Source organism: Tursiops truncatus, chromosome 7, assembly GCF_011762595.2.
Source record: "Tursiops truncatus isolate mTurTru1 chromosome 7, mTurTru1.mat.Y, whole genome shotgun sequence".
NCBI classification, from domain to species: Eukaryota; Metazoa; Chordata; class Mammalia; order Artiodactyla; family Delphinidae; genus Tursiops; species Tursiops truncatus.
The window spans coordinates 71,972,282-72,000,219 of record NC_047040.1 but is presented as its reverse complement, the minus strand read 5'-3'; the positions used below and the strand labels follow the sequence as shown (position 1 = coordinate 72,000,219).

At 38.1% G+C, this 27,938-nt stretch overlaps 1 protein-coding gene across 12 annotated transcripts in view; it reads right to left on the bottom strand.

The window, feature by feature from the left end:
- Positions 1 to 27,938, bottom strand: part of WDSUB1 (WD repeat, sterile alpha motif and U-box domain containing 1) — a 75,954-nt gene that overhangs the window by 8,867 nt on the left and 39,149 nt on the right. Inside the window, exon 11 of one of the 12 annotated variants that reach the window (XM_033860139.2) lies at positions 1 to 27,938. This exon is cut by the window's left edge and continues 2,076 nt beyond it. The exons of the other annotated variants lie outside the window; for them this stretch is intronic. Within the exon in view, the coding sequence (XP_033716030.1) occupies positions 27,928 to 27,938 (11 nt within the window). The 3' untranslated portion in view covers positions 1 to 27,927. 12 annotated transcript variants of the gene reach the window in all.

The following is a 27,938-nucleotide window of genomic DNA, read 5'->3' as shown; positions in this document are numbered from 1 at the left end:
GCTTGACTAGTGAAAGTTGTCATTCCTACTCGCTCCACCCCAAAATTAACATTTCGTTTTTAGATTTTTCTGTAATTCTAATCAAAATGTCAATGAGATTTTCTTTTGTAGCATAACAAAATGATTCTAAAATTTATCTGGAGGTCAAAATGGACAAAAATTGCACATGCTAGTATTTAAAAATAAAGCTGAGCATGATTAAAACAAAAAAATTAAATATGGCAGTGCCTATCAGTATTGAGAATTTATCCAACAACAGAAATAGTTCAACAAGTATACCTGTATATACTATATGACTGTGGATTTTTTCCTGCAGGATTACTTGGCGAAATGTCTTAACAGAGTAAGAGTTAATATATGGAACATCCATACCATAAAATACTGTCCTACAGTTGAGAATGAAGTAGTTCTGAATATACTAACAAGGGAATACTATCTGATATATATTAAATAAAAAATTTTTAATGTATCATCCTATTTGTTATAGAACAAAATTATAAGTGGCTAGAAAAATATCTGGAAGGATATACCAAAGTATGGAAGAGTCTCCACATTTTCAAAATATTTATTTCTGTGTTGCTTAAGTGTTTTTCACCAAGCACATGCTGCAGTCATAATTTAAAAGGATAGATGAAAAAAATACTGTGTAAGAATGCTGAAATATAGGCAGAAAAAAGTCTCAGAAATTTTTTTCTGAGACAGTTAATTCAACAGATGTAAGGTATAGGGCTTCCAAAACACCATGGGGAAGAAAAAAGCCAAAAAGGACATGAAAGATTAAGACTGAATTTTTAAAATTTAATTCAACTGTATGTTTTCCACAGGGAACACTTCTAAAACAAAGTAACACAGGAAGGCTAAAAATAAATGGAGTGACTAGCTGGGAATTACGCTAAATGAAAAAAGCTAATCCCAAAAGGTTATATACTGTATGAGCCCATCTATATAACAATTTTGAAATGACAAAATTTTAGAAACAGAGGACACACTGGGGTGGAGGTGGGAAGAGAGCAGGCAGATGATGGATATAGTTATAAGAAGGCAACAGGAGCGGTCCTTGTGGGTTTTGTCTTCAATAGTGGTTGATACTCAAACTTCCAAAAGGGGCAAAACTGTATACAACTTAATACGCATCTGGGGAAATCTAAATATAAGATTTGTGGATCGCATCAATGTTAATACCCTAGTTGTAATAGTACAGTATCATCTGCAAAATGCTACCAGTGAGGGAACTGGGGAAAGTGCAAGAAATCTCTCATTTCTTACAGAACAGAGTGTGAATCTACAATTGTTTCAATAAAATAAAATTTAAAAATGAACGGGTGGCACCACAAAGGTTTAAATGAAAAACAAAGGCAATACTAAATGTACAGAAGGCTATGGAGCAACTAGAACTCTCACCCGCTGCTGGTGGAAGTATAAACTGATTCAACCACTCCGGATAACTACGTATATCCATTCCTAGGAATACACCCAACAGAAATGCATTGGTACATTCATACACAAAAAATGATTAAAGGTTCATGGCAGCATGTTTACGATAGCCAACAATGACTATCAATAGTAGAATGGATAAATAAACTGTATACTGACACGAGAATGAACAATTACTGCTTTGTGCAACAGCACGAACAAATCACACAAACATGATACTTAAAGAAGCTAGACCCAAAAGAGACACTCTCTGTTTCAATTTAGATAAAAATGTGCTTCTCAGCAAAGGAAACCATAAACAAAAAGACAACCTATGGACTGGGAGAAAATATTTGCAAATGATGCAACCAATATGGGCTTAATTTCCAAAATATACAAAGAGTTCATACAACTCAACAAAAAACAAACAACCCAACTGAAAAATGGGCATTAGACCTAAATAGACATTTCTCCAAATAAGACATAAAGATGGCCAAGAGGCATATGAAAAGCTGCTCAACATCACTAATTATTAGAGAAATGCAAATCAAAACTACAATGAGGTATCACCTCACACCAGTTAGAATGGTCATCAGAAAATCTAAAAACAACAAATGCTGGAGAGGGTGTGGAGAAAAGGGAACCCTCTTGCACTGTTGGTGGGAATGTAAATCGATACAGCCACTATGGAGAACAGTATGGAGGTTCCTTAAAAAACTAAAAATAGAATTACCATATGATCCAGCAATCCCACTACTGGGCATATACCCAGAGAAAACCATAATTCAAAAAGATACATGCACCCCAATGTTCACAGCAGCACCATTTACAATAGTCAAGACATGGAAACAACCTAAATACCCACTGACGGATGAATGAATAAAGAAGATATGGTAAAATGGAATACTACTCACCCATAAAAAAGAATGAAATAATGCCATTTGCAGCAACATGCATGGACCTAGAGATTATCATACTAAGTGAAGTCAGAAAGACAAATACCATATCACTTTTATGTGGAATCTAAAATACGACACAAACATATCTACAAAACAAAAACAGACTTACAGATATAGAGAACAGACTTGTGGTTGCCAAGGGAGAGGGAAGGTTGGGCAGTTTGGGATTAGCAGATGCAAACTATTATATATAGGATGGATAAACAACAAAGTCCTACTGTCTAGCACAGGGAACTATATTCAATATCCTTTGATAAACCGTAATGGAAAAGAACATGAAAAAGTATATATGTGTATAACTGAATCACTTTGCTGCACAGCAGAAATTAACACTGAAAATCAACTGTACTTCAGTAAAATTATATATATACACTTGAAAAATAAAGTGCTTCTGATTAATGTTAAGTCACAATATTGACTACCCTTCTTGACTTGATTATGTGAAAATTCAATATGTATACTTATGTTTATTTTAAAAATACATAAAATGAAAGAAATATACCATGCAGCTATTAAAAAAAACAAGAGAGCCAAGACTGAAATGTATGAGACAAAATTCAAGACAAAATACATTAAATGATACCAACAAGGGTATTTTAAGATGATAAAAAATGCAAACCTCCAACAGAGAACAGTCACAAATTCAATTTTGTGAACTAACCTATTAAAGCTGGATTTGAATTCATAATTGAATTTGTGGTTAAGAACTCTCCTACAAAAACTTCAGGCCTAGATGACGTCACTGGTAAGTTCTAACAAACATTTAAGGAAAAAATAATAGCAATACCGTACAAACTCAGAATATGGAGAGGAAACACTTAGCAATCATTTATGAGGCCAGAATTACTTTCATACCATGTCAGACATTACAAGAAAAGTACAACCAATATCCCCTTATGAACACATATATAAAAATACTGGAAGTATTAGCACATCAAATCCAGCAATATGTAAAGAGGATAATTCAGATTCCACACAAAAAATAAATTCAGCAAAGCTGCAGGATAGAAAATCAACATATAAAAATCACTTGTGTATAGAGGAAACATACCTCAACATAATAAAGTCCATTTATGAAAAACCCACAGCTAACATCATACTAAATGGTGAAAAACTGAAAGCCTTTCCTCTAAAATCAGAAATAAGACAAGGATACCCACTCTTGCCAAATGCCTTTTTTTTTTTTTTTTTTTTGGCGGTATGTGGGCCTCTCACTGTTGTGGCCTCTCCCGTTGCGGAGCACAGGCTCCGGAAGTGCAGACTCAGCGGCCATGGCTCACGGGCCCAGCCACTCTGTGGCATGTGGGATCTTCCCGGACCGGGACACAAACCCATGTCCCCTGCATCGGCAGGCGGACTCTCACCCGCTGCGCCACCAGGGAAGCCCTTGCCACATCTCTTTAACATAGTATTAAAAGTCCTAGCCACATGGGGCTTCCCTGGTGGTGCACTGGTTGAGAATCTGCCTGCCTATGCAGCAGGCACGGGTTCAAGCCCTGGTCTGGGAAGATCCCACATGCTGTGGAGCAACTAGGCCCGTGAGCCACAACTACTGAGCCTGAGCGTCTGGAGCTTGTGCTCCGCAACGAGAGGCCGTGACAGTGAGAGGCCCACGCACCGCAACTAGAGAAAGCCCACGCACAGAAATGAAGACCCAGCACAGCCAAAAAAAAAAAAAAAAGGCCTAGCCACAGCAATCAGATAAGAAAAAGAAAAGGCATCCAAATTGGAAGGGAAGAAGTAAAACTGTCACATTTCCAGATGACATGATACTATATATAGAAAACCCTAAAATCTCCACCAAAATATTAGAATAAATTCAGTAAAGGTGCAGGATACAGGGTTAATATACAGAAATCTGTTGCTTTTCTATACATTAATAACGAGCTATCAGAGAAAGCAAGAAAACAATCCCATTTAAAATTGCATTAAAAATAACTAAATAGCTAGGAAAAAACTTCGCCAAGGAAATGAAAGACCTATACTGTGAAAACTATAAAACACTGATGAAGGAAAATGAAGATGATACAGAGAAATGGAAAGATATCTGGTGCTCTTGGGTTGGAAGAATTAATATTGTTAAAATGTCCATACTACCCAAAGCAATCTATAGATTTACACAAAAGACCCCAAATTCCCAAAGCAATTTTGAGAAAGAACAGAGCTGAGGTATCATGCCCCCTGACTTCAGACTATACTACAAAGCTACAATCATCAATACAGTATGGTAATGGCAGAAAAACAGACACATAGATCAATGCAACAGAATAGAGAGCCCTGAAATAAACCCATACACTCACAGTCAATTAATCTATGACAAAGGAGGCAAGAAAATACAATAAGGAAAGGACAGTCTCTTCAATAAGTAGTGCTGGAAAAACTGGACAGCTACATGTATAAGAATGGAAATAGAACATTTTCTCATGCCATATACAAAAATAAACTCAAAATGGTTTAAAGACCTATATGTAAGACCTGACACCATAAAACTCCTAGAAGAAAACAGGCAGAACATCCTTTGCATAAATTGTAGCAATATTTTTTTGGATCTTTCTCCTAAGGCAAAGAAAACAAAAGCAAAACTAAACAAATGGGACCTAATTAAAAGCTTTTGTACAGCAAAGGAAACCAGCAATAAAACAAAAAGACAACCTACTGAATGGGAGAAAGTATTTGCAAATGATACAACTGATAAGGGGTTAATATCTAAAATATATAAACAGCTCATACATCTCAATATCAACAAAGAACCTGATTTTAAAATGTGCAGGAGACCTGAATAGACATTTTTCCAAAGAAGACATACAGATGGCCAACAGGCACACGAAAAAATTCCCAACATTGCTAATCATCAGAGAAACGCAAATTAAAACTACAATAAGATATAGCCTTACAGCTGTGAGAATGGCTATCATCAAAAAGACAACAAGCAATAAATGTTGTGAGCATGTGGAGAAAGGGAACTCCAGTATACTGTTGGTGCAGCCACTGTGGAAAACAAGATGGAGGTTCCTCAAAAACCTAAAAACAGAACTACATATGATCCAGCGGTTCCACTGTTGGGCATATATCCGAAGAAAATGAAAAGAGTAATTCAAAAAGATACATGCACCCCAATGTTTATAGTAGCATTCTTTACAACAGCCAAGATATGAAAGCAATATAAGTGTCCATCAATGGATGAAGGGATAAAGAAGATGTGGTATGTATAGATAATGGAATACTAGTCTGCTATAAAAAAGAATGAAATTTTGCCATTTACAGCAACATGGATGGACCTGGAGGGTATTATGCTTAATGAAATAAGTCAGAGAAAAATAAATACTGTATATTATCACTTATATGTGGAATCTAAAAAATAAAATGAACTTTTTTTTTACTTTAGAAAGTCAAAGGATCTATTTTAAAAGCTCTTGTTACTAATAAACTAATTAAGAAAGTCAAATAATAAAGTAAATCTACAAAATCCAGTGTGAAATATCAGGCAATTAAGAACTGGAAATCGAAAGTTTGAAAAGTTGTATTTACAAATTTGTTATAAAAAATGAAATACCTAAGGATAATGTTGGCAAAATATGTGCAAAACCTATAGACTGAAACACAAACACTGTTTAGCAAACATTAAGAAGACCTAAATAGAGCTTCCCTGGTGGTGCAGTGGTTAAGAATCCACCTGCCAGTGCAGGGGACACAGGTTTGAGCCCTGGTCCAGGAAGATTCCACATGCTGCGGAACAACTAAGGCTGTGCACCACAACGGCTGAGGCCCGTGCACCTAGACCCATGCTCTGCAACAAGAGAAGCTACTGCAATGAGAAGCCTGCACACCACAATGAAGAGTAGCCCTTGCTCACCGCAAATAGAGAAAGCCTGCACACAGCAATGGAGACCCAATGCAGCCAAAAATAAATAAACTCAGTTTAAATTTTAAAAGAACACCTAAATAAAAGGAGAGCTATATCATACCTGTGAATTGGAGTTGTCAATACCAAAGGGATCTACAGATTAAACACTATCCCAAGCAAAATCCTTGTAAGCTTTTATACTGCAAACTACAAAACATACTGAAAGAAATAAAAGAAGACACAAACAAATGGAAAGACATCCTGTATTCACGGGTTGGAAGAGTTAATGTTAAATACTCCATACTACCCAAAGTGATCTACAGAATCAATGCAATCTCTATCAAAATCCCAACTGCATTTTTTGCAAAAATAGAAAAATCTATCCTAAAATTCATATGGAATCTCAAGGGACCCTGAAGAGTCAAAACAACCTGAGAAAGAACAAAGCTAGAAGCTTCATGCTTTCTTATTTCAAAACATACTACAAAGCTACAATAATCAAAATAGTGTGGTACTGGCATAAAGACAGACATACAGACCAATGGAACAGAATAGAGAGCTCAGAAATGAACACTCACATATATGGTCAAATGATCTTCAACAAGGGTGCCAACATTACACAATGGGGAAAGACTACACATTTTTCCACGTCATGAAGCTTTCCCCATGCTTTCTTCTTGGAGGTTTATAGTTTATAGTTTCAACTCTTTTTTTTTGTGGTACGCGGGCCTCTCACTGTTGTGGCCTCTCCTGTTGCGGAGCACAGGCTCCAGACGCGCAGGCCCAGTGGCCATGGCTCATGGGCCTAGCTGCTCCACGGCATGTGGGATCTTCCCAGACCGGGGCATGAACCCGTGTCCCCTGCATCGGCAGGCGGACTCTCAACCACTGCGCCACCAGGGAAGCCCTATAGTTTCAACTCTTATACTTAGTTCTTTAATCCGTCTGAATTGATTTTTGTATATGGTTAAAGTAAGGATCCAACTTCATTCTTCATTCTTCCATATGTGGATATCTAGTTTTCCCAGCAACACTTGTTGAAGAGAATATTCATTGAGTTTGGCAATGCTTTCTTGGTTAGGACACCAAAGGCACAGGCAACAAAAGCAAAAACAGACAAATGGGACTGAAGTCATCCCTAGTATCCAAAGTGGTTTGGTTAAAGGACCCCCTGTGGATACCAAAATCCACAGGTGCAAAAGTCCCTTACATAAAATGGCATAGTATTTGCATGTAACCTATGCACATACTTTAATACAGCCAGTTCTTAATCTCTGTTTTACACATACTACTGTACATACGTCAATCCCAATCTCCCAATTCATCCCACCACCACTCACTCTGCTTCCCCCCTTGGTGTCCATATGTTTGTTCTCTACATCTGTGTCTTTATTTCTGCCTTGCAAACAGGTTCATCTGTACCATTTTTCTTGATTCCACATATATGCGTTAACATACGATATTTGTTTTTCTCTTTCTTACTTACTTCACTCCGTATTGATAATCTCTAGGTCCATCCACGTCTCTACGAATGACCCAATTTCATTCCTTTTTATGGATGAGTAATATTCCATTCTATACATGTCCCACACCTTCGTTATCCATTTGTCTTGTAGATGGGCATTTAGATTGCTTCCATAACCTGGCTATTGTAAACAGTGCTGCAATGAACATTGGGGTGCATGTGTCTTTTTTTTTTTTTTTGGTGGTACACGGGCCTCTCACTGTTGTGGCGTCTCCCTTTGCAGAGCACAGGCTCTGGATACGCAGGCCCAGCAGCCATGGCTCACGGGCCTAGCCGCTCCGTGGCATGTGGGATCCTCCTGGACTGGGGCACGAACCCGTGTCCCGTGCATCGGCAGGCGGATTCTCAACCACTGCGCCACCAGGGAAGCCCTGCATGTGTCTTTCTGAATTACGGTTTTTTCTGGGTATATGCCCAGTAGTGGGATTGCTGGGTCATATGGTAATTTTAGTTTTTTTAAGGAACCTCCATACTGTTCTCCACAGTGGCTGTATCAATTTACATTCCCACCAACAGTGCAAGGGGGTTCCCTTTTCTCCACACCTTCTCCAGCCTTTGTAGTTTGCAGATTTTCTGATGACGGCCATTCTGGTGTGAGGTGATACCTCATTGTAGTTTTGATTTGCATTTCTCTAATAATTAGTGATGTTGAGCAGCTTTTCATGTGCCTCTTGGCCATCTGTATGTCTTCTTTGGAGAAATGCCTATTTAGGTATTCTGTGCTTTTGATTGGGTTGTTTGTTTTTTTAATATTGAGCTGCATGAGCTGTTTATGTATTTTGGAGATTAATCCTTTGTCCTTTGACTCATTTGCAAATATTTTCTCCCATTCTGAGGGTTGCCTTTTCGTCTTCTTTACAGGTTCCTTTGCCATGCAAAAGCTTTTAAGTTTCATTAGGTTCCATTTATTTTTGTTTTTATTTCCATTAATCTAGGGCTTTCTATCCTGTTCCATTGATCTGTACTTCTGTTTTTCTGCCAGTACCATACTGTCTTGAATACTGTAGCTTTGTAGTATAGTTTGTAGTCAGCAGTGTGATTCCACCAGCTCTGTTTTCTTCCCTCAAGATTGCTTCGGCTATTCGGGGTCTTTTGTGTCTCCATAGAGATTTTAAGATTTTTCGATCTAGTTTTGTAAAAAAATGCCATTGGTAATTTGATAGGGATTGCATTGAATCTGTAGATGTCTCTGGGTAGTATAGTCATTTTCACAATATTGATTCTTCCAATCCAAGAACACAGTATATCACTCCATCTGTTTGTGTCATCTTTGATATATTTCATCAGTGTTTCATAGTTTTCTGAGTGCAGGTCTTTTACCTCCGTAGGTAGGTTTATTCCTAGGTATTTTATTCTTTTTGTTGCAGTGGTGAACAAGACTGTTTAATTTCTCTTTCTGATCTTTCGTTGTTAGTGTATAGGAATGCAAGAGATTACTGTATATTTCTTTTGTATCCTGCAACTTTACCAAATTCATTAATTAGCTCTAGTAGTTTTCTAGTGGCATTGTTACCATTCTCTATGTATAGTATGTCATTGGCAAACTGTGACAGTTTTACTTTTTCTTTTCCAATTTGTATTCATTTCATTCGTTTTCTTCTCTGATTGCCATGGCTAGGACTTCCAAAACTATGTTGAATAATAGTGGCGAGAGTGGACATCCTTGTCTTGTTCCTGATTTTAGAGGAAATGCTTTCAGTTTTTCACCATTGAGAATGATATTTACTGTGGGTTTGTCATATATGGCCTTTATTATGTTGAGGTAGGTTCCCTCTACGGCCACTTTCTGGAGAGTTTTATCATAAATGGTGTTTAATTTTGTCAAAAGCTTTTCCTGCATCTATTGAGATGACCATATGATTTTTACTCCTCAATTTGTTAATATAGTGTATCACACTGATTGATTTGCATATACTGAAAAATCCTTGCATCCCTGGGATAAATCCCACTTGATCATGGTATATGATCCTTTTAATGTGTTATTGAATTTTGTTTCCTAGTATTTTGTTGAGGATTTTTGATTCTATATTCATCAGTAATGTTGGTCTATAATTTTCTTTTTTTGTAGTATCTTTGTCTCGTTTTGATATCAGGGTGATGGTGGCCTCATAGAATGAGTTTTGGAATGTTCCTTCCTCTGCAATTTTTTGGAAAAGTTTGAGAAGGATGGGTGTTAGGTCTTCTCTAAATGTTTGATAGAATACACCTGTGAAGCCATCTGGTGCTGGACTTTTGTTTGTTGGAAGATTTTGTCACAGTTTCAATTTCATTACTTGTGATTGGTCTGTTCATATTTTCTATTTCTTCCTGGTTCAGTCTTGGAAGGTTATACCTTTCTAAGAATTTGTCCATTTCTTCCAGGTTGTCCATTTTATTGGCATAGAGTTGCTTGTAGTAGTCTCTTAGGATGTTTTGTATTTCTGTGGTGTCTAACTTCTCCTTTTTCATTTCTAATTTTATTGAGTCCTCTCTCTCTTTTTCTTGATGAGTCTGGCTAATGCTTTATCAATTTTGTTTATCTTCTCAAAGAACCAACTTTTAGTTTTACTGATCATTGCTATTCTTTGTTTCTACTTCATTTATTTCTGCTCTGATCTTTATGATTTTTTCCTTCTACTATCTTTAGGTTTTGTTTGTTCCTTCTCTAGTTCCTTTCGGTGTAAGGTTAGATAGTTTGAGATTTTTCTTGTTTCTTGAGGTAAGCTTGTATCGCTATACACTTGCTTCTTAGAACTGCTTTTGCTGCATCCCATAGCCTTTGGATCATCGTGTTTCTGTTGTCATTTATCTCTAGGTATTTTCTGATTTCCTCTTTGATTTCTTCAGTGATTTCTTGGTTATTTAGTAACGTATTGTTTAGCCTCCACGTGCTTGTGTTTTTTACGTTTCTTTCCCCTGTAATTGAATTCTAATCTCATAGCGTTGTGGTCAGGAAAGATGCTTGATGAGATTTCAATTTTCTTAAATTTACTGCGGCTTGATTTTTGACCCAAGATGTGATCTATTCTGGAGAATGTTCTTTGTGCACTTGAGAAGAAAGTGTAATCTGCTGTTTTTGGATGGAATGTCCTATATATATCAATTAAATCTATCTGGTCTGTTGCGTCATTTAAATTTAGGGTTCCCTTATTAATTTTATGGCTGGATGATCTGTCCATTGTTGTAAGTGAGGTGTTAAAGTCCCCCACTAGTATTGTGTTACTGTAGATTTCCTCCTTGATAGCTGTTAGCACCTGCCTTATGCACTGAGGTGCTCTTATGTTGGGTGCATATATATTTATAATTGTTATATCTTCTTCTTGGATTGATCCCTTGATCATTATGTAGTGTCCTTCCTTGTCTCTTGTAACATCTTTAAAGCCTATTTTATCTGATACGAGTATTGCTACTCCAGCTTTCTCTTGATTTCCATTTGCATAGAATATATTTTTCCATCCCCTCACTTTCAGTCTATATGTGTCCCTAGGTCTGAAGTGGGTCTCTTGTAGATAGCATATATATGGGTCTTGTTTTTGTATCCATTCAGCAAGCCTGTGTCTTTTGGTTAGAGCATTTAATCCATTCACGTTTAAAGTAATTATCAATACATATGTTCCTATCACCATTTTCTTAACAGTTTTGGGTTTGTTTTCCTAGATTCTTTTCTTCTCTTGTGTTTCCAGAAGTTCCTTTAGCATTTGTTGTAGAGCTGGTTTGGTGGTGCTGAATTCTCTTAGCTTTTCCTTGTCTGTAAAGCTTTTGATTTCTCCATCGAATCTTGGTTGTAGGTTGTTCCCTTTCATCACTTTAAATATATCGTGTCACTCCCTTCTGGCTTGTAGAGTTTCTGCTGAGAAATCAGCTGTTAACCTTAGAGTTCCCTTGCATGTTACTTGTCGTTTTTCCCTTGTTGCTTTTAATAATTTTTATTTTTTGTCAGTTTGATTACTATGTGTCTCAGTGTGTTTCTCCTTGGGTTTATGCTGCCTGGGACTCTCTGTGCTTCCTGGACTTGGGTGGCTATTTCCTTTTCCATGTTAGGAAGGTTTTCAACTATAATCTCTTCAAATCTTTTCTCAGGTCCTTTCTCTCTCTCTTCTCCTTCTGGCACCCCTATAATGCAAATGTTGGTGCGTTTAATATCCCAGAGATCTCTTTGGCTGTGTTGATTTCTTTTCATTCTTTTTTCTTTATTATGTTCCACAGCAGTGAATCCCACCATTCTGTCTTCCAGGTCACTTATCCGTTCTTCTGCCTCAGTTATTCTGCTATTGATTCCTTCTAGTGTATTTTTCGTTTCAGTTATTGTATTGTTCATCTCTGTTTGTTTGTTCTTTAATTTTTCTAGGTGTTTGTTTATTCTTCAATTCTTCTAGGTCTTTGTTAAATATTTCTTACATCTTCTTGATCTTTGCCTCCATTCTTTTTCTGAGGTCCTGGATCTTCACTATCATTATTCTTAATTCTTTTTCTGGAAGGTTGCCTATCTCTACTTCATTTAGTTGTTCTTCTGGGGTTTTATGTTGTTCCTTCATCTGGTACATAGTCCTCTGCCTTTTCATTTTGTCTATCTTTCTGTGAAAGGGGATTTCGTTCCACAGACTGCAGGATTGTTGTAGTTCTTGCTTCTTCTGTCTGCCCTCTGTTGGATGAGGCTATCTAAGAGGCTTGTGTAAGCTTCCTGATGGGATGGACTGGTGGTGGGTATAGTTGGGTGTTGCTCTGGTGGGCAAAGCTCAGTAAAACTTTAATCTGCCTGTCTGCTGATGGGTGGGGCTGAGTTCCCCCCCTGTTGGTTGTTTGGCCTGAGGCAACCCAGCACTGGAGGCTATGGGCTCTTTGGTGGGGCTAATGGAGTACTTCCCAGAACTTCTGCTGCCAGTGTCCTTGTCCCCGCAGTGGGCCACAGCCACCCCCCCAACAACAGCATGCAGGCCTGGCTCAGTCTCCTATGGGGTCACTGCTCCTTCCACCTGGGTCCCGATGTGCACACTACCCTGTGTGTGCCCTTCAAGAGTGAAGTCTCTGTTTCCCCCAGTCCTGTCAAAGTCCTTCAATCAAATCCCGCTAGCCTTCAAAGTCTGATTCTCTGGGAATTCCTCCTCCTGTGCCAGACCCCCGGCTGGGAAGCCTGACATGGGGCTCAGAACCTTCACTCCAGTGGATGGACCTCTGTGGTATAATTGTTCTGCAGTTTTTGAGTCACCTACCCAGCGGTTATGGGATTTGCATTTATTGTGATTGAGCCCCTCCTACCGTCTCATTGCAGCTTCTCCTTTGTCTTTGGATGTGATGTATCTTTTTTGGTGAGTTCCGGTGTCTTCCTGTCGATTACTGTTCAGCAGTTAGTTGTGATTCCAGTGCTATCATAAGAGTGAGTGAGCACACATCCTTCTACTCCACCATCTTGAACCAATCTCCCCTCCCATATACTTTAAATCATCTCTAGATTACTTATAATACCCAGTAGAATGTAAATGCTATTTAAATAGATATCAGCGTGCAGAAAATTCAAGATTTGCTTTTTGAAACTTTCTGGAATTTGGGGGGAAGCTGTGGATACAGAGGGCTGACTGTACATCAAACTTAAAAACTTCTCCGCAGCAAAGGAAACAATCAACAGAGTGGAAAGGCAACCTACAGAGAAATATCTGCAAACCATATATATGGTAAGTTAATACCTAAAACATATAAAGCATTCCTAGGGCTCAACAAAGAAAAATAAACAACCTCATTTTTTAAATGTGCAAAGGTCTTGAATAGACATGTCTCCAAAGAAGATGTACAAATGGCCAACAAGCATATGAAAAGGTGCTCAACATCACAAATCATTAGGAAAATGCAAATCAGAACTACAATGAGAAATCACCTCACACCCATTAGGATAGTCACTATCAAAACAAAACAAAACAAAAACCAGAAAATAACTAGTGTTGGTGAGAATGCAGAAAAATAAGAACCCTCGTGCATTGTTGGCAGTAATGTAAAATGGTGCCGCCACTATAAAAGATAGTATGGAGGCTCGTCAAAAAAATTTAAAATAGAATTACAATGTGATCCAGCAATTCCACTTCTGGGTATATACCCGAAGGAATTGAAAACATAATCTCAAAGAGCTATCTGCACACCCATATTCCCAGCATCATTACTGACAACCGCCAAGAGGGAGAAGCAACCCAAGTGTCCAACAATGGATGAATGGATAAACAAGATAGGGTATACTCATACAATAGAATATTATCCAGCCTTAATAGAAGGGAAATCCTGCCATTTGTAGCAACCTTAATGAACCTTTAAGACATTATGCTGAACGGAATAAGCCAGCCACAAAAAAACAAATACTGTATGATTCCACTTATATGAGGTATGTAAACTATAGAAACAGAAAGTAGACTGTGGTTACCAGGGGCCGGGGAGAGGAGGAACAGGAGAACTGTTCAATAAATAGAGAATTTCAGTTTTGCAAAATGAAAAAGTTCTAGAGATCTGTCACAGAACAATGTGCATACTGTTAAAACTTACCTTCTTAACCATTTTTAAGTGTACAGTAGTGTTATTTATTTTTTAACACACACACACACACACACACACACACACACAGAAAAACATCTGGCACACTATTCCATAAAAACTGAGAAAGTAATTCTAACGTCTATACAGAAATATGCTAAAGACCAAGAATAACTAAAACAGTTTTGAAAAAGAACTAATATGTAAAGGAGGCAAAAATATACAGTGGAGAAAAGACAGCCTCTTCAATAAGTGGTGCTGGGATAAATGGACAGCTACATGTAGAAGAATGAAATTAGAACACTCCCTAACACCATACACAAAAATAAGCTCAAAATGGATTAAAGACCTAAATGTAAGGCCAGACACTATCAAACTCTTAGAAGAAACCATAGGCAGAACACCCTATGACATAAATCACAACAAGATCCTTTCTGACCCACCTCCTAGAGAAATGGATATAAAAATAAACAAATGGAACCTAATGAAACTCAAAAGCTTTTGCACAGCAAAGGAAACCATAAACAAGACCAAAAGACAACCCTCAGAATGGGAGAAAATATTTACAAATGAAGCAACTGACAAAGGATTAATCTCCAAAATATACAAGCGGCTCATGCAGCTTAATATCAAAAAAACAAACAACCCAATCCAAAAATGGGCAGAAGACCTAAATAGACATTTATCCAAAGAAGATATACAGATGGCCAACAAACACATGAAAGGATGCTCAACATTACTAATCGTTAAGAGAAATGCAAATCAAGACCACAATGAGGTATCACCTCACACTGGTCAGAATGGCCATCATCAAAAAGTCTACAAACAATAAATGCTGGAGAGGGTGTGGAGAAAAGGGAACCCTCTTGCACTGCTGGTAGGACTGTAAATTGATACAGCCACTATGGAGAACAGTATGGAGGTTCCTGAAAAAACTAAAAATAGAACTACCATACTACCCAGCAATCCCACTACTGGGCATATACCCAAGAAAACTGTAATTCAAAAAGAGTCACGTACCACAATGTTCACTGCAGCTCTATTTACAACAGCCAGGACATGGAAGCAACCTAAGTGTCCACTGACAGATGAATGGATAAAGAAGGTGTGGCATATATATACAATGGGATATTACTGAGTCATAAAAAGAAATGAAATTGAGTTATTTGTAGTGAGGTGGATGGACCTAGAGACTATCACACAGAGTGAAGTAAGTCAGAAAGAGAAAAACAAACACAATATGCTAACACATATATATGGAATCTAAAAAACAAAAAAATGGTTCTGAAGAACCTACAGGCAGGACAGGAATAAAGATGCAGATGTAGAGAATGGACTTGAGGACATGGTGGGGGGAGGTTAAGCTGTGACAAAGTGAGAGAGTGGCATGGACATATATACACTACCGAATGTAAAATAGATAGCTAGTGGGAAGCAGCTGCATAGCACAGGGAGATCAGCTCGGTGCTTTGTGTCCAACTGGAGGGGTGCGATAGGGAGGGTGGGAGGGAGATGCAAGAGGGAGGAGATATGGGAATATATGTATACATATAGCTGATTCACTTTGTTATACAGCAGACACTAACACACCATTGTAAAGCAATTATACTCCAATAAAGATGCTAAAAAAAAGAACTAATATGACTTATACTACCTGATTTCAACACTTATTTCAAGGGCCTCCCTGGTGGCACAGTGGTTAAGAATATGGGTTCAAGCCCTGGTCCAGGAAGAGCCCACATGCCGCAGAGCAATTAAGCCCATGCGCCACAACTACTAACCCTGAGCTCTAGAGCCCACGAGCCACAACTACTGAGCCTGTGTGCCGCAACTACTGAAGCCCGTGTGCCTAGAGCCCATGCTCCGCAACAAGAAAAGCCACCACAATGAGAAGTCCGTGCACTGCAACAAAGAGTAGCCTCTGCTCGCCACAGCTAAAGAAAGCCTGCACGCAGCAACAAAGAACCAATACAGCCAAAAATTAATTAATTAAGAAAAGAAAAAGAAGACCTACTTCAAGATAAAGCTACAGTAATCAAGGCACTGATGTAACCGGCACAAGGACAGACATAAAGATCAACAGGTCACAGAAAATCTATAAACAGACCAGTAATACAGTCAAGTGATTTTCAACAAAGTTGCTAAAATAATTCAAAGGGAAAAGATTTCTCAATTAATGCTGTTGGAACAATTGAATTCCCATTTAGGAAAAGAAGAAAAGCTTACTCTTATCTTGCAAACATTAACTTGAAATAAATCATAGACCTAAACATAAAATATACAACTATAAAACATCTAGAAGAAAACAGGATAAAATCTCAACAACACTAATAATCAGAAAAATGCAAATTACAGGTACAATGAGATACCACTTCACACCCACCAGAATGGCAAAAATTAAAAGACTAACAATACCAAATGTTGGCAAGTATGTGGAGAAATTGGAATTTTCAGTTGGGAACTTAAATGGTGCAACTGCTTTGAGAAACAGTTTGGCAGTCTCTCTCGAAAGTTAAACATTCACTTACTATACAACACAGAAATTTCACTCCTAACTAACCAAGAGAAAGGAACCATGTCCAGACAAAGACATGTACATGTACATGAATGTTACAGTAGCTTCATTCATAATAGCCATAAACTGGAGAAGCCCAGAAGTTCATTAACAGTTAATGGATAAATATACTATGGTATATCCATGTAATGGAACACTACTCAACAATTCAAAGCAATGAATTACTGATATGTGCAATAATATAAATGAATCCTAAGCATTCTGCTGAGTGAAAAAAGCCAGATACCAAAAGTATATACTGAAGGATTCCATTTATATCAAATTCTAGACAGGCAAATATGATCTAGAGTGCCAAAAAGTAGATCAGTGGTTACATAAGGCCAGGGGTGGAAAAATATTGACTGTAAAGGGGATAAAATAACTTTCTGGGATGATGATAACATTTATACCTTGATCATGATGGTGGATGCACAGGTATACACGTTTCAAAAACTCATCACACTGTATACTTAAAATGAAGAGATATTATTATTTAAATTATACCTCAATAAATTTTATCCAAAAAAATAGATTATGGAGCTGTACTGTCCAATACAGTAGCCACAAGTGGCTATTTGAATTTAAATCAATCACAATTAAGTAAAATATTCATATCCCCAGTAACAGTAGCCACATTTCAAGTGCTCAGTAACCACATGTGCCTGATGTTACTACAATGGTCAGTACAAAGAACACTTCCATCATCACAAAAAGTTCTACTGGATAGCAATGATACAGAGGATCTGAATTAGACAATTATCAATTTGATATCTATATCTATCTATATATTGATATACTGTAATATATCAATAATGTTGCAAAAAATAATTTTGGAACCAAAGAGAAGAAATACTTTTCCTTCAAATATCCATCGAAACTTTATAAAAAATTAACCATATAAATTTTATAACAAACATACAAGGAAAATCTCTAACTCCCCAAAGAAATACAGTTTCACATTTGATTCCATGCAACAAAACTAGACACCCCTTTCCCAAAACACAACCTCAAAACTAATCAAACAATTTGCAAAGTTTAAAACAGTTTTTCTACCAACCTTTGGGTAAAAGTAGAAATGTAAGCTGAAAGTATATATTACTTAGAAATTGAAGATATGGAAAATATGGCAAAATCTAGGTAGTGAATATTTATTATTTGGTCAGTACCCCTTTTCTGGAAACTGTCCCTTCCACCACTATCCTCCTTATGATGTTGCTCCATTTATATATAATTCTACTCTCCACGGTCAGACAAATCTCAGCGCTGCACCTCATGCCTGCAGAGACTAGCACTGGGGTAGGCTCCTGGATCAGGTTGGGAGCCTCTGGGATTTTTGGAGTTGGCACTAGAGAGAAATGTCAGAATGGTCCCTTTCTGGTGGGTGAAACTGTAAAATGTAAAATTTGGGACCTACAGGTGTTCATGTTTTTCTAACACATAGAAGAGGCACACTGAGTATCACAGAAGGTGGCTATTCAGAAGCCTTGGAGCAGATAAGAAACAGTCCCCCAACAACACTCACGTCTCTGGTGCCAGTTTTTCCTGAGACTCACTTACAGTAACTATTAATAATTACCATTTAAGCTTAACCTAATTCAAGTTGAGTTACTTTCAGTTGCAAATAAGGGTCCTGATATAACATACCAAAGCCAAAAATATACAGCCATTACCATGCTCAGAGAAAATTTCATAGCCTGAAATTAAACGAGTTTACTGCCATTGAGTGGTGCTCTTTTAAGTACCTAACATGCATTAACTCATTTGATTCTTATAAGAATCCCATGAGGTTAAGTACTAGTATCCCATTTTGTACATAAGGAAAATGAGACACAGCAAGATTATATAACCTCCCACAAGGTAACTCAGCTAATAAGTAATGAAACAGATTTAGACCCAGGCAGTCTGGTTCTTCAGTGCATATGCTCAACAACTAGATCATAGTGGCTCCCATTAAGTATGTTTCTTACTAAATAATAACTAAAAATAATGAAATTAAATTTGAATTAAATGCTGATGAATAAGAGAGTCACATAAGGAATTATAAGTGGTTAAAAACATTTAAAAGCGCTCAAACTCAATATTATACAAAAAAATGCAAAGTGAGATTACTTCTCACTTATTAGAATGAGAAAGATTAAGATTGCTAACACCCAGTAGAGGCAAGGATATGGGAAATAGGGACCCCATATAATGTTGAGAGGACAATTTGTCAGTATCCTTCACTAACTGCAGCTTTAGGTAATTTATTCTACAGAAACATTCACATTAAGACTGCAAGACAGGGCGGAGTCAAGATGGCAGACTAGGGGGACACAGAATTTGCATCTCTGCACAACTAGAGCACCTACCAGGGACCAGTGGGGGACCATGGACACCTAAGGGGATGAGAGGAACCCCCAGTGACTGGGTAGGACGTGAGGTGTGTGTGAGGGGCAGTGATGGGGGAGGAGAAGTGGAGGCGGGATGGGACCAGCACCCCTGAGGGGCAGCTGGGGGAGGGGAAGGGATCCCACACCCAGAAGGGGGAAGGGGGGGACAATTAGGAGGGCAGAGGATCAAAAGGGAGCATGTCCAGGGTTTCCCCTGCCCAACTGGGCCCCTGGGAGCCTGCAGAGATCCCGGTCCTGATCCTCTGTCCACCTAGGCCCCCTCTAGCCATGCAGGTCCTGAGAGAGTGGGAGGGAGGGAAGGGGGAGCAAAAGTAAAGGCCAGACCTCTGGGACCAGCACCCCTGAGGGGCGGCTGGGGGAGGGGAAGAGTTCCTACACCCAGCGGGACCCACCCATGGTTGGGGTCCAGCAGTGATGGGGGAGACTGTTGGGGGCGGAAGAATGGAAAGGAATGCGGCCAGCGCTTTGCCTGCCCATTTGGGCACCGGGGAGCCTGCTGCCCTTGTGGGCATAATCCTCTGCCCTCAGACCCTCCCTTCTGCTGCGCAGAGCCCAAGCCCCAGCCCTACATCCTCACCTAGGGCCCTACATCTACACTCAGAGACACCGCCTGAGACCCCCTCCAATGAGCTGGGCCTAAACCCCACCCACGCACCCTCACATAGGGCCCTACCTCCAAACTCTGGAACTCCACACTCCGGAGGCCCTCTGGATGTGCTGCCTCTCCCCTTCTGCGTAGGTCCTAAGCCTAGGCCTCGCCCCCAAGGCCTCTGACAGCTGGGCGGGTCTTGAGCCTAAGCCCCGCCCCATGCTTAAACATAACCACCCCCCCACAGGTCTCACCACAGCCTAAGCCCTGCCCCTACCTAAGTTCCACCCCTGCATAAGCTCCGCGCCCAATAGCCAAGGCTTTTTTTTTTCTTCTTTTAGGTTGGCATTCACTTTTACCTTGTTGTTGACTCCTTTATATTTTTATTTTTTCTAATCTTTTATTTTTCCAATTTTATTTTATTCTTTATACTTTGTTATTGTTTGTTCCTTTTGGCTTGTTCCCCCTACCCTTTTTTTCTCTTTTTTCTGTTGTGGTTTTCTTTTACCTTGTTGCAGTTGTTTCAATTATATTTTTATTTTCCTAATGCATTTTTTATCTTTCTAGATTTATTTTATTATTTATTCTTTGTTATTGTACTACTCCTTTTTTTCTTATTTTTTGCTGAACCGCACAGCTTGCGGGATCTTGGTTCCCAGCCGGAGGTTGGGCCTGAGCTCCTGTGGTGGGAGCACTGAGTCCAAATCACTGGACTAACAGAGAACTTCAGGGAATATTAATCAGAGTGAGGCCTCCCAGAGGTGCTCATCTCACCACCAAGATCAGCTCCACCCAACCACCTGCAAACTCCAGTGCTGGACGCCTCAGGCCAAACAACCAGTAAAACAGGAACACAATCCCACTCATCAAAAAAAAAAAAAACAAACAACAAAACAATGTTACAGACAAAGGAGCAAAGTAAAAACCTACAACACCAAATAAATGAAGATGAAATAGTCAACTTACTTGAAAAAGAATTAAGAGTAAGGACAGTAAAGATGATCCAAAATCTCGGAAACAGAATGGAGAAAATACAAGAAACGTTTAACAAGGACCTAGAGGAACTAAAGAGCAAACAGTGAGGAACAACACAATAACTGAAATTAAAAATACTCCAGAAGGAATCAATAGCAGAATAACTGAGGCAGAAGAAAGGATAAGTGAGCTGGAAGATAAAATGGTAGAAATAACTGCCATGGAGCAGAATAAAAAAAAAGAATGAGAAGAAGTAAGGACAGTCTCAGAGACGTCTGGGACAACATTAAACACACCAACATTTGAATAATAGGGGTCCCAGAAGTAAAAGGGAAACAGAAAGGGTCTGAGAAAATATTTGAAGACATCATAGTTGAAAACTTCCCTAACACCAGAAGGGAAATAACCACTTAAGTCCAGAAAGCGCAGAGAGTCCCACACAGGATAAAGCCAAGGAGAAAAACTCCAAGACATGTTAATCAAACTAGCAAAAATTAAATTAAAAAAATATTAAAACTAGCAAGGGAAAAGCAAAAAATAACACACAAGGGAATCCCATAAGGACATCAGCTGATTTCTCAGCAGAAACTTTAAAGACCAGAAGGGAGTGGCAGGATATATTTTAAATGATGAAAGGGAAAAACCTACAACCAAGATTACTCTACCCAGCAAGGATATCATTCAGATTCGACGGAAAAATCAAAAGCTTTACAGACAAGCAAAAGCTATGAGAATTCAGGACCACCAAACCTGCCTTACAACAAATGCTAAAGGAACTTCTCTAAGTGGGAAACACAAGAGAAGAAAAAGACCCACAAAAACAAACCCAAGTCAATTAAGAAAATGGTAATAGGAACATACATATCGATAATCACCTTGAATGTAAATGGATTAAATGCTTCAACCAAAAGACAGACTGGCTGAATGGATACAAAAACAAGACCCATATATAGGCCGTCTACAAGAAACACACTTCAGAAATATGGGAACATATGTGTATGTATAACTGATTCACTTTGTTATAAAGCAGAAAGTAACACACCATTGTAAAGCAATTATACTCCACTAAAGATGTTAAAAAAAAAAAGAAACGCACTTCAGACCTAGGAACACATACAGACTGAAAGTGAGGGGGTGGAAAAAGATATCCCATGCAAATGGAAATCGAAAGAAAGCTGGAGTAGCAATACTCATATTAGATAAAATAGACTTTAAAATAAAGACTATTACAAGAAGTAAGGAAGAACACTATATAATGATCAAGGGATCAATCCAAGAAAACATAACAATTATAAATATTTATGCACCCAACGTAGGAGCACCTCAATACATAAGGCAAATACCAACAGCCTTAAAAGGAGAAATTCGCCGTAACACAATAATAGTGGGGGACTTTAACACCCTACTTACACCAACAGACAGATCAACCAGGCAGAAAATAAATAAGGAAACACAAGCTTTAAATGACACAACAGACCAGGTAGACGTAATTAATATTTTCAGGACATACCACCCAAAAGCATAGAGTACACTTTCTTCTCAAGTGCACATGAAAAGTTCCCCAGAATAGATCACATCTTGGGTCACAAATCATATCAAGTATCTTTTCCAACCACAACACTATGAGATTAGAAATCAATTACACACACAAAAAAAAAAACTGTAAAAAAACATAAATACAAGGAGGCTAAATAGTGTGCTGCTAAATAACCCTAGATTACTGAAGAAATAAAAAAATACCTACAGGGCTTCCCTGGTGGCGCAGTGGTTGGGAGTCTGCCTCCCGATGCAGGGGACGCGGATTCGTGCCCCAGTCCAGGAGGATCCCACATGCTGCGGAGCGGCTGGGCCCGTGAGCCGTGGCTGCTGAGCCTGCGTGTTCGGAGCCTGTGCTCCGCAACGGGAGAGGCCACAGCAGTGAGAGGCCCACGTACCGCCAAAAAAAAAAAAAAAACTACAAACAAATGACAAAGAAAACATGATGATACAAAACCTATGGGATGCAGCAAAAGCACTTCTAAGATGGAAGTTTGTAGCAATACAATCCTACCTCAAAAAACAAGAAAAATCTCAAACAATCTAACCGTACATCTAAAGGAACTAGAGAAAGAAGAACAAACAAAACCCAAAGTTAGTAGAAGAAATAAAGATCAAAGCAGAAATAAATGAAACAGAAACAAAGAAAACAATAACAAAGATCAATAAAACTGTAAGTTGTTTGAGAAGATAAACAAAATTGATAAACCTTTAGCCAGACTCAGCAAGAAAAAGAGAGAGGACGCAAATCAATAAAATTAGAACTGAAAAAGGAGAGATTACAACTGACACCACAGAAATACAAAAGATCATAAGAGACTACTATAAGCAGCTATATGCCAATAAAATGGACAACCTGGAAGAAATGGACTAATTCTTGGAAAAGTACAACCTTCCAATATTGAACCAGGAAGAATGAGAAGATATAAACAGACCAATCACAGGTAATGAAATTGAAACCATAATGAAAAATCTTCCAACAAACAAAAGTCCAGGACCAGATGGCTTCACAGGGGAATTCTATGAAATATTTAGAGAAGAGGTAACACCCGCCCTTCTCAAACTCTTCCAAAAAACTGCAGAGGATGGAACACTCCCAAACTCATTCTAGGAGGCCACCATCAGCCTGATATCAAAACCAGACAAAGATAGTACAAAAAAAGAAAATTACAGACCAACATCACTGATGAATATAGATGTAAAAATCCTCAACAAAACACTAGCAAACAGAATCCAACAGCACATTAAAAAGACTGTACAGCATGATCAAGTGCAATTTATCCCAGGGATGCAAGGATTCTTCAATATATGCAAAACAATCAATGTGATACACCATATTAACAAATGAAAGAATAAAAACCATATGATCATCTCAATAGATGCAGAAACAGCTTTTGAAAAAATTCAACATCCATTTATGATAAAAACTCTCCAGAAAGTGGGCATAGAGGGAACCTACCTCAACATAATAAAGACCATATATGACAAACCAGCAGCCACATCATTCTCGATGTGAAAAACTGAAAGCATTTCCTCTAAGATCAGGAACAAGACAAGGAGGTCCACTCTCGTCACTATTATTCAACATAGTATTGTAAGTCCTAGCCACAGCATTCAAAGAAAAAGAAATAAAAGGAATACAAATTGGAAAAGAAGAAGTAAAACTGTCATTGTTTTCAATGACATGATACTATACAAAGAAAATCTGAACGATGCCACCAGAAAACTACTAGAACTAATGCATTTGGTAAGGTTGCAGGATACAAAATAATGCACAGTATCTCTTGAATTCCTATACACTAACAGCGAAAGATCAGAAAGAGAAATTAAGGAAACAATCCCATTTACCATCACAACAAAAAGAATAAAATACTTAGGAATAAACCTACCTAAGGAGACAAAAGACCTGTACTCAGAAAACTATAAAACACCGATGAAAGAAATCAAAGATAACATAAACAGATGGAGGGATATACCATGCTGCTGGATTGGAAGAATCAATATTGTGAAAATGACTATACTACCCAAAGCAGGGTAGTTCAATGCAATCTCTATGAAATTACCTATGGCATTTTTCACAGAACTAGAACAAGAAATTTTACAATTTATATGGAAACATAAAAGACCCAAATAGCCATAGCAATCTCGAGAAAGAAAAATGGAGCTGGAGGAATCAGGCTCCCTGACTTCAGACTATACTACAAAGCTACAGTAATTAAGACAGTATGGTACTGACACAAAAGCAGAAATATAGATCAATGGAACAGGATAGAAAGCCCAGAGATAAACCCACACACATATGGTCACCTTATCTTAGACAAAGGAGGCAAGGATATACAATGGAGAAAAGACAGTCTCTTCAATAAGTGGTGCTGGGTAAAATGGACAGCTACATGTAAAAGAATGAAATTGGAACACACCCTAACACCATACACAAAAATAAACTCAAAATGGATTAAAAACCTAAATGTAGTTCCAGACACTATAAAACCCTTAGAAGAAAACGTACGTAGAACACTCTTGACATAAATCCCAGCAAGATCCTTTTTGACCCATCTCCTAAAGGGAAATAAAAATAAATGGGACCTAATGAAACTTAAAAGCATTTGCACAGCAAAGGAAACCATAAACAAGATGAAAAGGCAACCCTCAGAATGGAGAAAATATTTGCAAATGAAGCAACTGACAAAGGATTAATCTCCAAAATATACAAGCAGCTCATGCAGCTCAATATCACAAAAACAAACAACCCAGTCCAAAAATGGGCGGAAGACTTAAATAGACATTTTTCCAAAGAAGACATACAGATGGCCAACAAATGCATGAAAAGATGCTCAACATCACTAATCATTAGAGAAATGCAAATCAAGACCACAACGAGGTATCACCTCACACCAGTCAGAATGGCCATCATCAAAAAATCTAGAAACAGTAAATGCTGGAGAGGGTGTGGAGAAAAGGGAACCCTCCTGCATTGTTGGTGGGAATGTAAATTGATACAGCCACTATGGAGAACAGTATGGAGGTTCCTTAAAAAACTAAAAATAGAACTACCGTATGAGCCAGCAATCCCACTACTGGGGATATACCCTTGAAAACCGTAATTCAAAAAGAGACATGTACCACAATGTTCACTGCAGCACTATTTACAATACCCAGGACATGGAAGTAACCTAAATGTCCATCAACAGATGATTGGATAAAGAAGATGTGGCACATATATACAATGGAATATTACTCACCCATAAAAGGAACAAAACTGAGTTATTTGTAGTGAGGTGGATGGACCTAGAATCTGTCATACAGAGTGAAGACTGTCAGAAAGAGAAAAACAAATACCGTATGCTAACGCATATATATGGAATTTAAAAAAGCAGTACTGATGAACCTAGTGGCAGGGCAGGAATAAAGACGCAGACGTAGAGAACAGACTTGAGGGAAGACTTGAGGGCACGGGGTGGGGAAGGGAAAGCTGGGATGAAGTGAGAGTACCACTGACATATATACACTACCAAATGTAAAACGGATGGCTAGTGGGAAGCTGCTGCTTAGCACAGGGAGATCAGCTCGGTGCTTTGTGACGACCTAGAGGGATGGGATAGGGAAGGTGGGAGGGAGGCTCAAGTGGGAGGGTATATGGGGATATATGTATACATATAGCTGATTCACTTTGTTGTGCGGCACGCAAACACCATGGAGCATTTATACACCAATAAAGATGTGAAAAATAAAGAAAAAAGAAAAAAAAAGAATTACCATATAACCTAGCAATTCGACTTCTGGGCATTTACCCAAAGGAAGTGAAAGCAGCAACTCAAAGAGATATTTGTATATCCCTGTTCAAAGCAGCATTATTCATAATAGCCAAAAGCTGGAAGGAAACCAAACATCCACTGATGGATGAATGGATAAACAAGATGTGTACACATACAATGGTGTATTATTCAGCTTTAAAAAGGAACGAAATTCTGACACAGGCTACAATGTGGATGAACCTCGAGGACATTATGCTAAATGAAATAAGCCAGACACAAGAAGACAAACACTGTATGGTTCCACTGATATGAGATATGTAGAATAGTCAAATTCATAGAAACAAGAAGGTATATAGTTTCAGTTTTGCAAGAAGAAAATATTCTGGAGCTTGGTTACACAATAGTGTAATACACTTAAAAATGGTTAAGACAGTAAATTTTATGTGTATTTTACTACAATTAAGAAAAGATGTATTTAAATAATTAATGCCTGCATCTAATTACAAATTTCCCCAAATCTGGTATACCTGTCTCTCTGATGAGCTGGGTAAGTTTAGGACATAAGTCCCAGTTTATTATCACCCCCATCAACCATCAACTCACTCTCAGACTACACTCCACTACACCTCCACTGTAGTGGAATTTTGCCTTCACTATAACTGATCCAGACCAGAAATGAGGCAGTCTAAAGATTTCTGAGAAATAAAAACAAATAGAAAGGGGCCCACATGTGCACACTTTCTTAAAGACTTTTAAGATTTTTGCTTACTGTTTAACAATAATTTAGTTTAACTGTAAAAGTACACTACTGGCATAAGAAACAAAATCAGAGTAAATAAATGTAAGTTCAGCAAAAAAAAAAATTAATTTTAAAAAAAAGGAATACAGTTTCAAACAAGTATTAAACTTGCAAAAATAAATGAGTTCTAAAATTCAATGATCACAAAACTGGAAAAACAGGTACACTTACATACATTTCTGGTAGCATTCTAAACTATTTTTTCCTAGAAAACAATCTAATAAAAGTCTAACAAGAACTATCAAAACTCTTCTTTTTAACATTCATAAAATATCCTGGGGGCTTCCCTGGTGGCACAGTGGTTGAGAGTCTGCCTGCCGATGCAGGGGACACGGGTTCGTGCCCCGGTCCAGGAAGATCCCACATGCCGCGGGGTGGCTGGGCCTGAGCCATGGCTGCTAAGCCTGCGCGTCCGGAGCCTGTGCTCCACAACGGGAGAGTCCACAGCAGTGAGAGGCCCGTGTACCGCCCCAAAAAAAAAAAAAAAATATATATATATATATATATTTTCTGATTAGTTAATTCTGCTTTGGGGAACACATGTCATGAAAATACCCCTAAGTAATGGTAACAACACAATGAAAGGAGTACCAAGATATCAGCACAATGCTATTAACAATATAAAGCTTTTCAAACATATACATACACCAAATAGTAGAAGAGTCAAGTTGTAGCATAGAGCTCCAGTGGAATAAAGTTATTAACACTGAAAATTATGTAGACTAAGTCAATATTCAGAAATGTATATAATAGTCTTCAAAATAAAAAGCACCATATGGATTCACTGATTACAACTATGTAAAGTATGTATGTCTGTGTTCATTTACAAAGATTAGAAATTAATGTGAAATGATGTAACTTTATATCCTTTAAATTCTTATTTCTGTAAGGTTGTTTAAATTCATGATAGACAAAATAAAAATAATAGATCTCAACAGTCTATCTTAAAAAACAGTATTTTAACTATACATTCTAGTAACTAAATACATATTTCACAAGTTTAAGTAAGGCTTGTCAAGATTATTTCTTTTGTCTCTAATCTTATCCAAACCTGCTCCATCCAATTTTATTCATTAAGAAACATACAATGTTCAGTAGTTCACCTCAGAT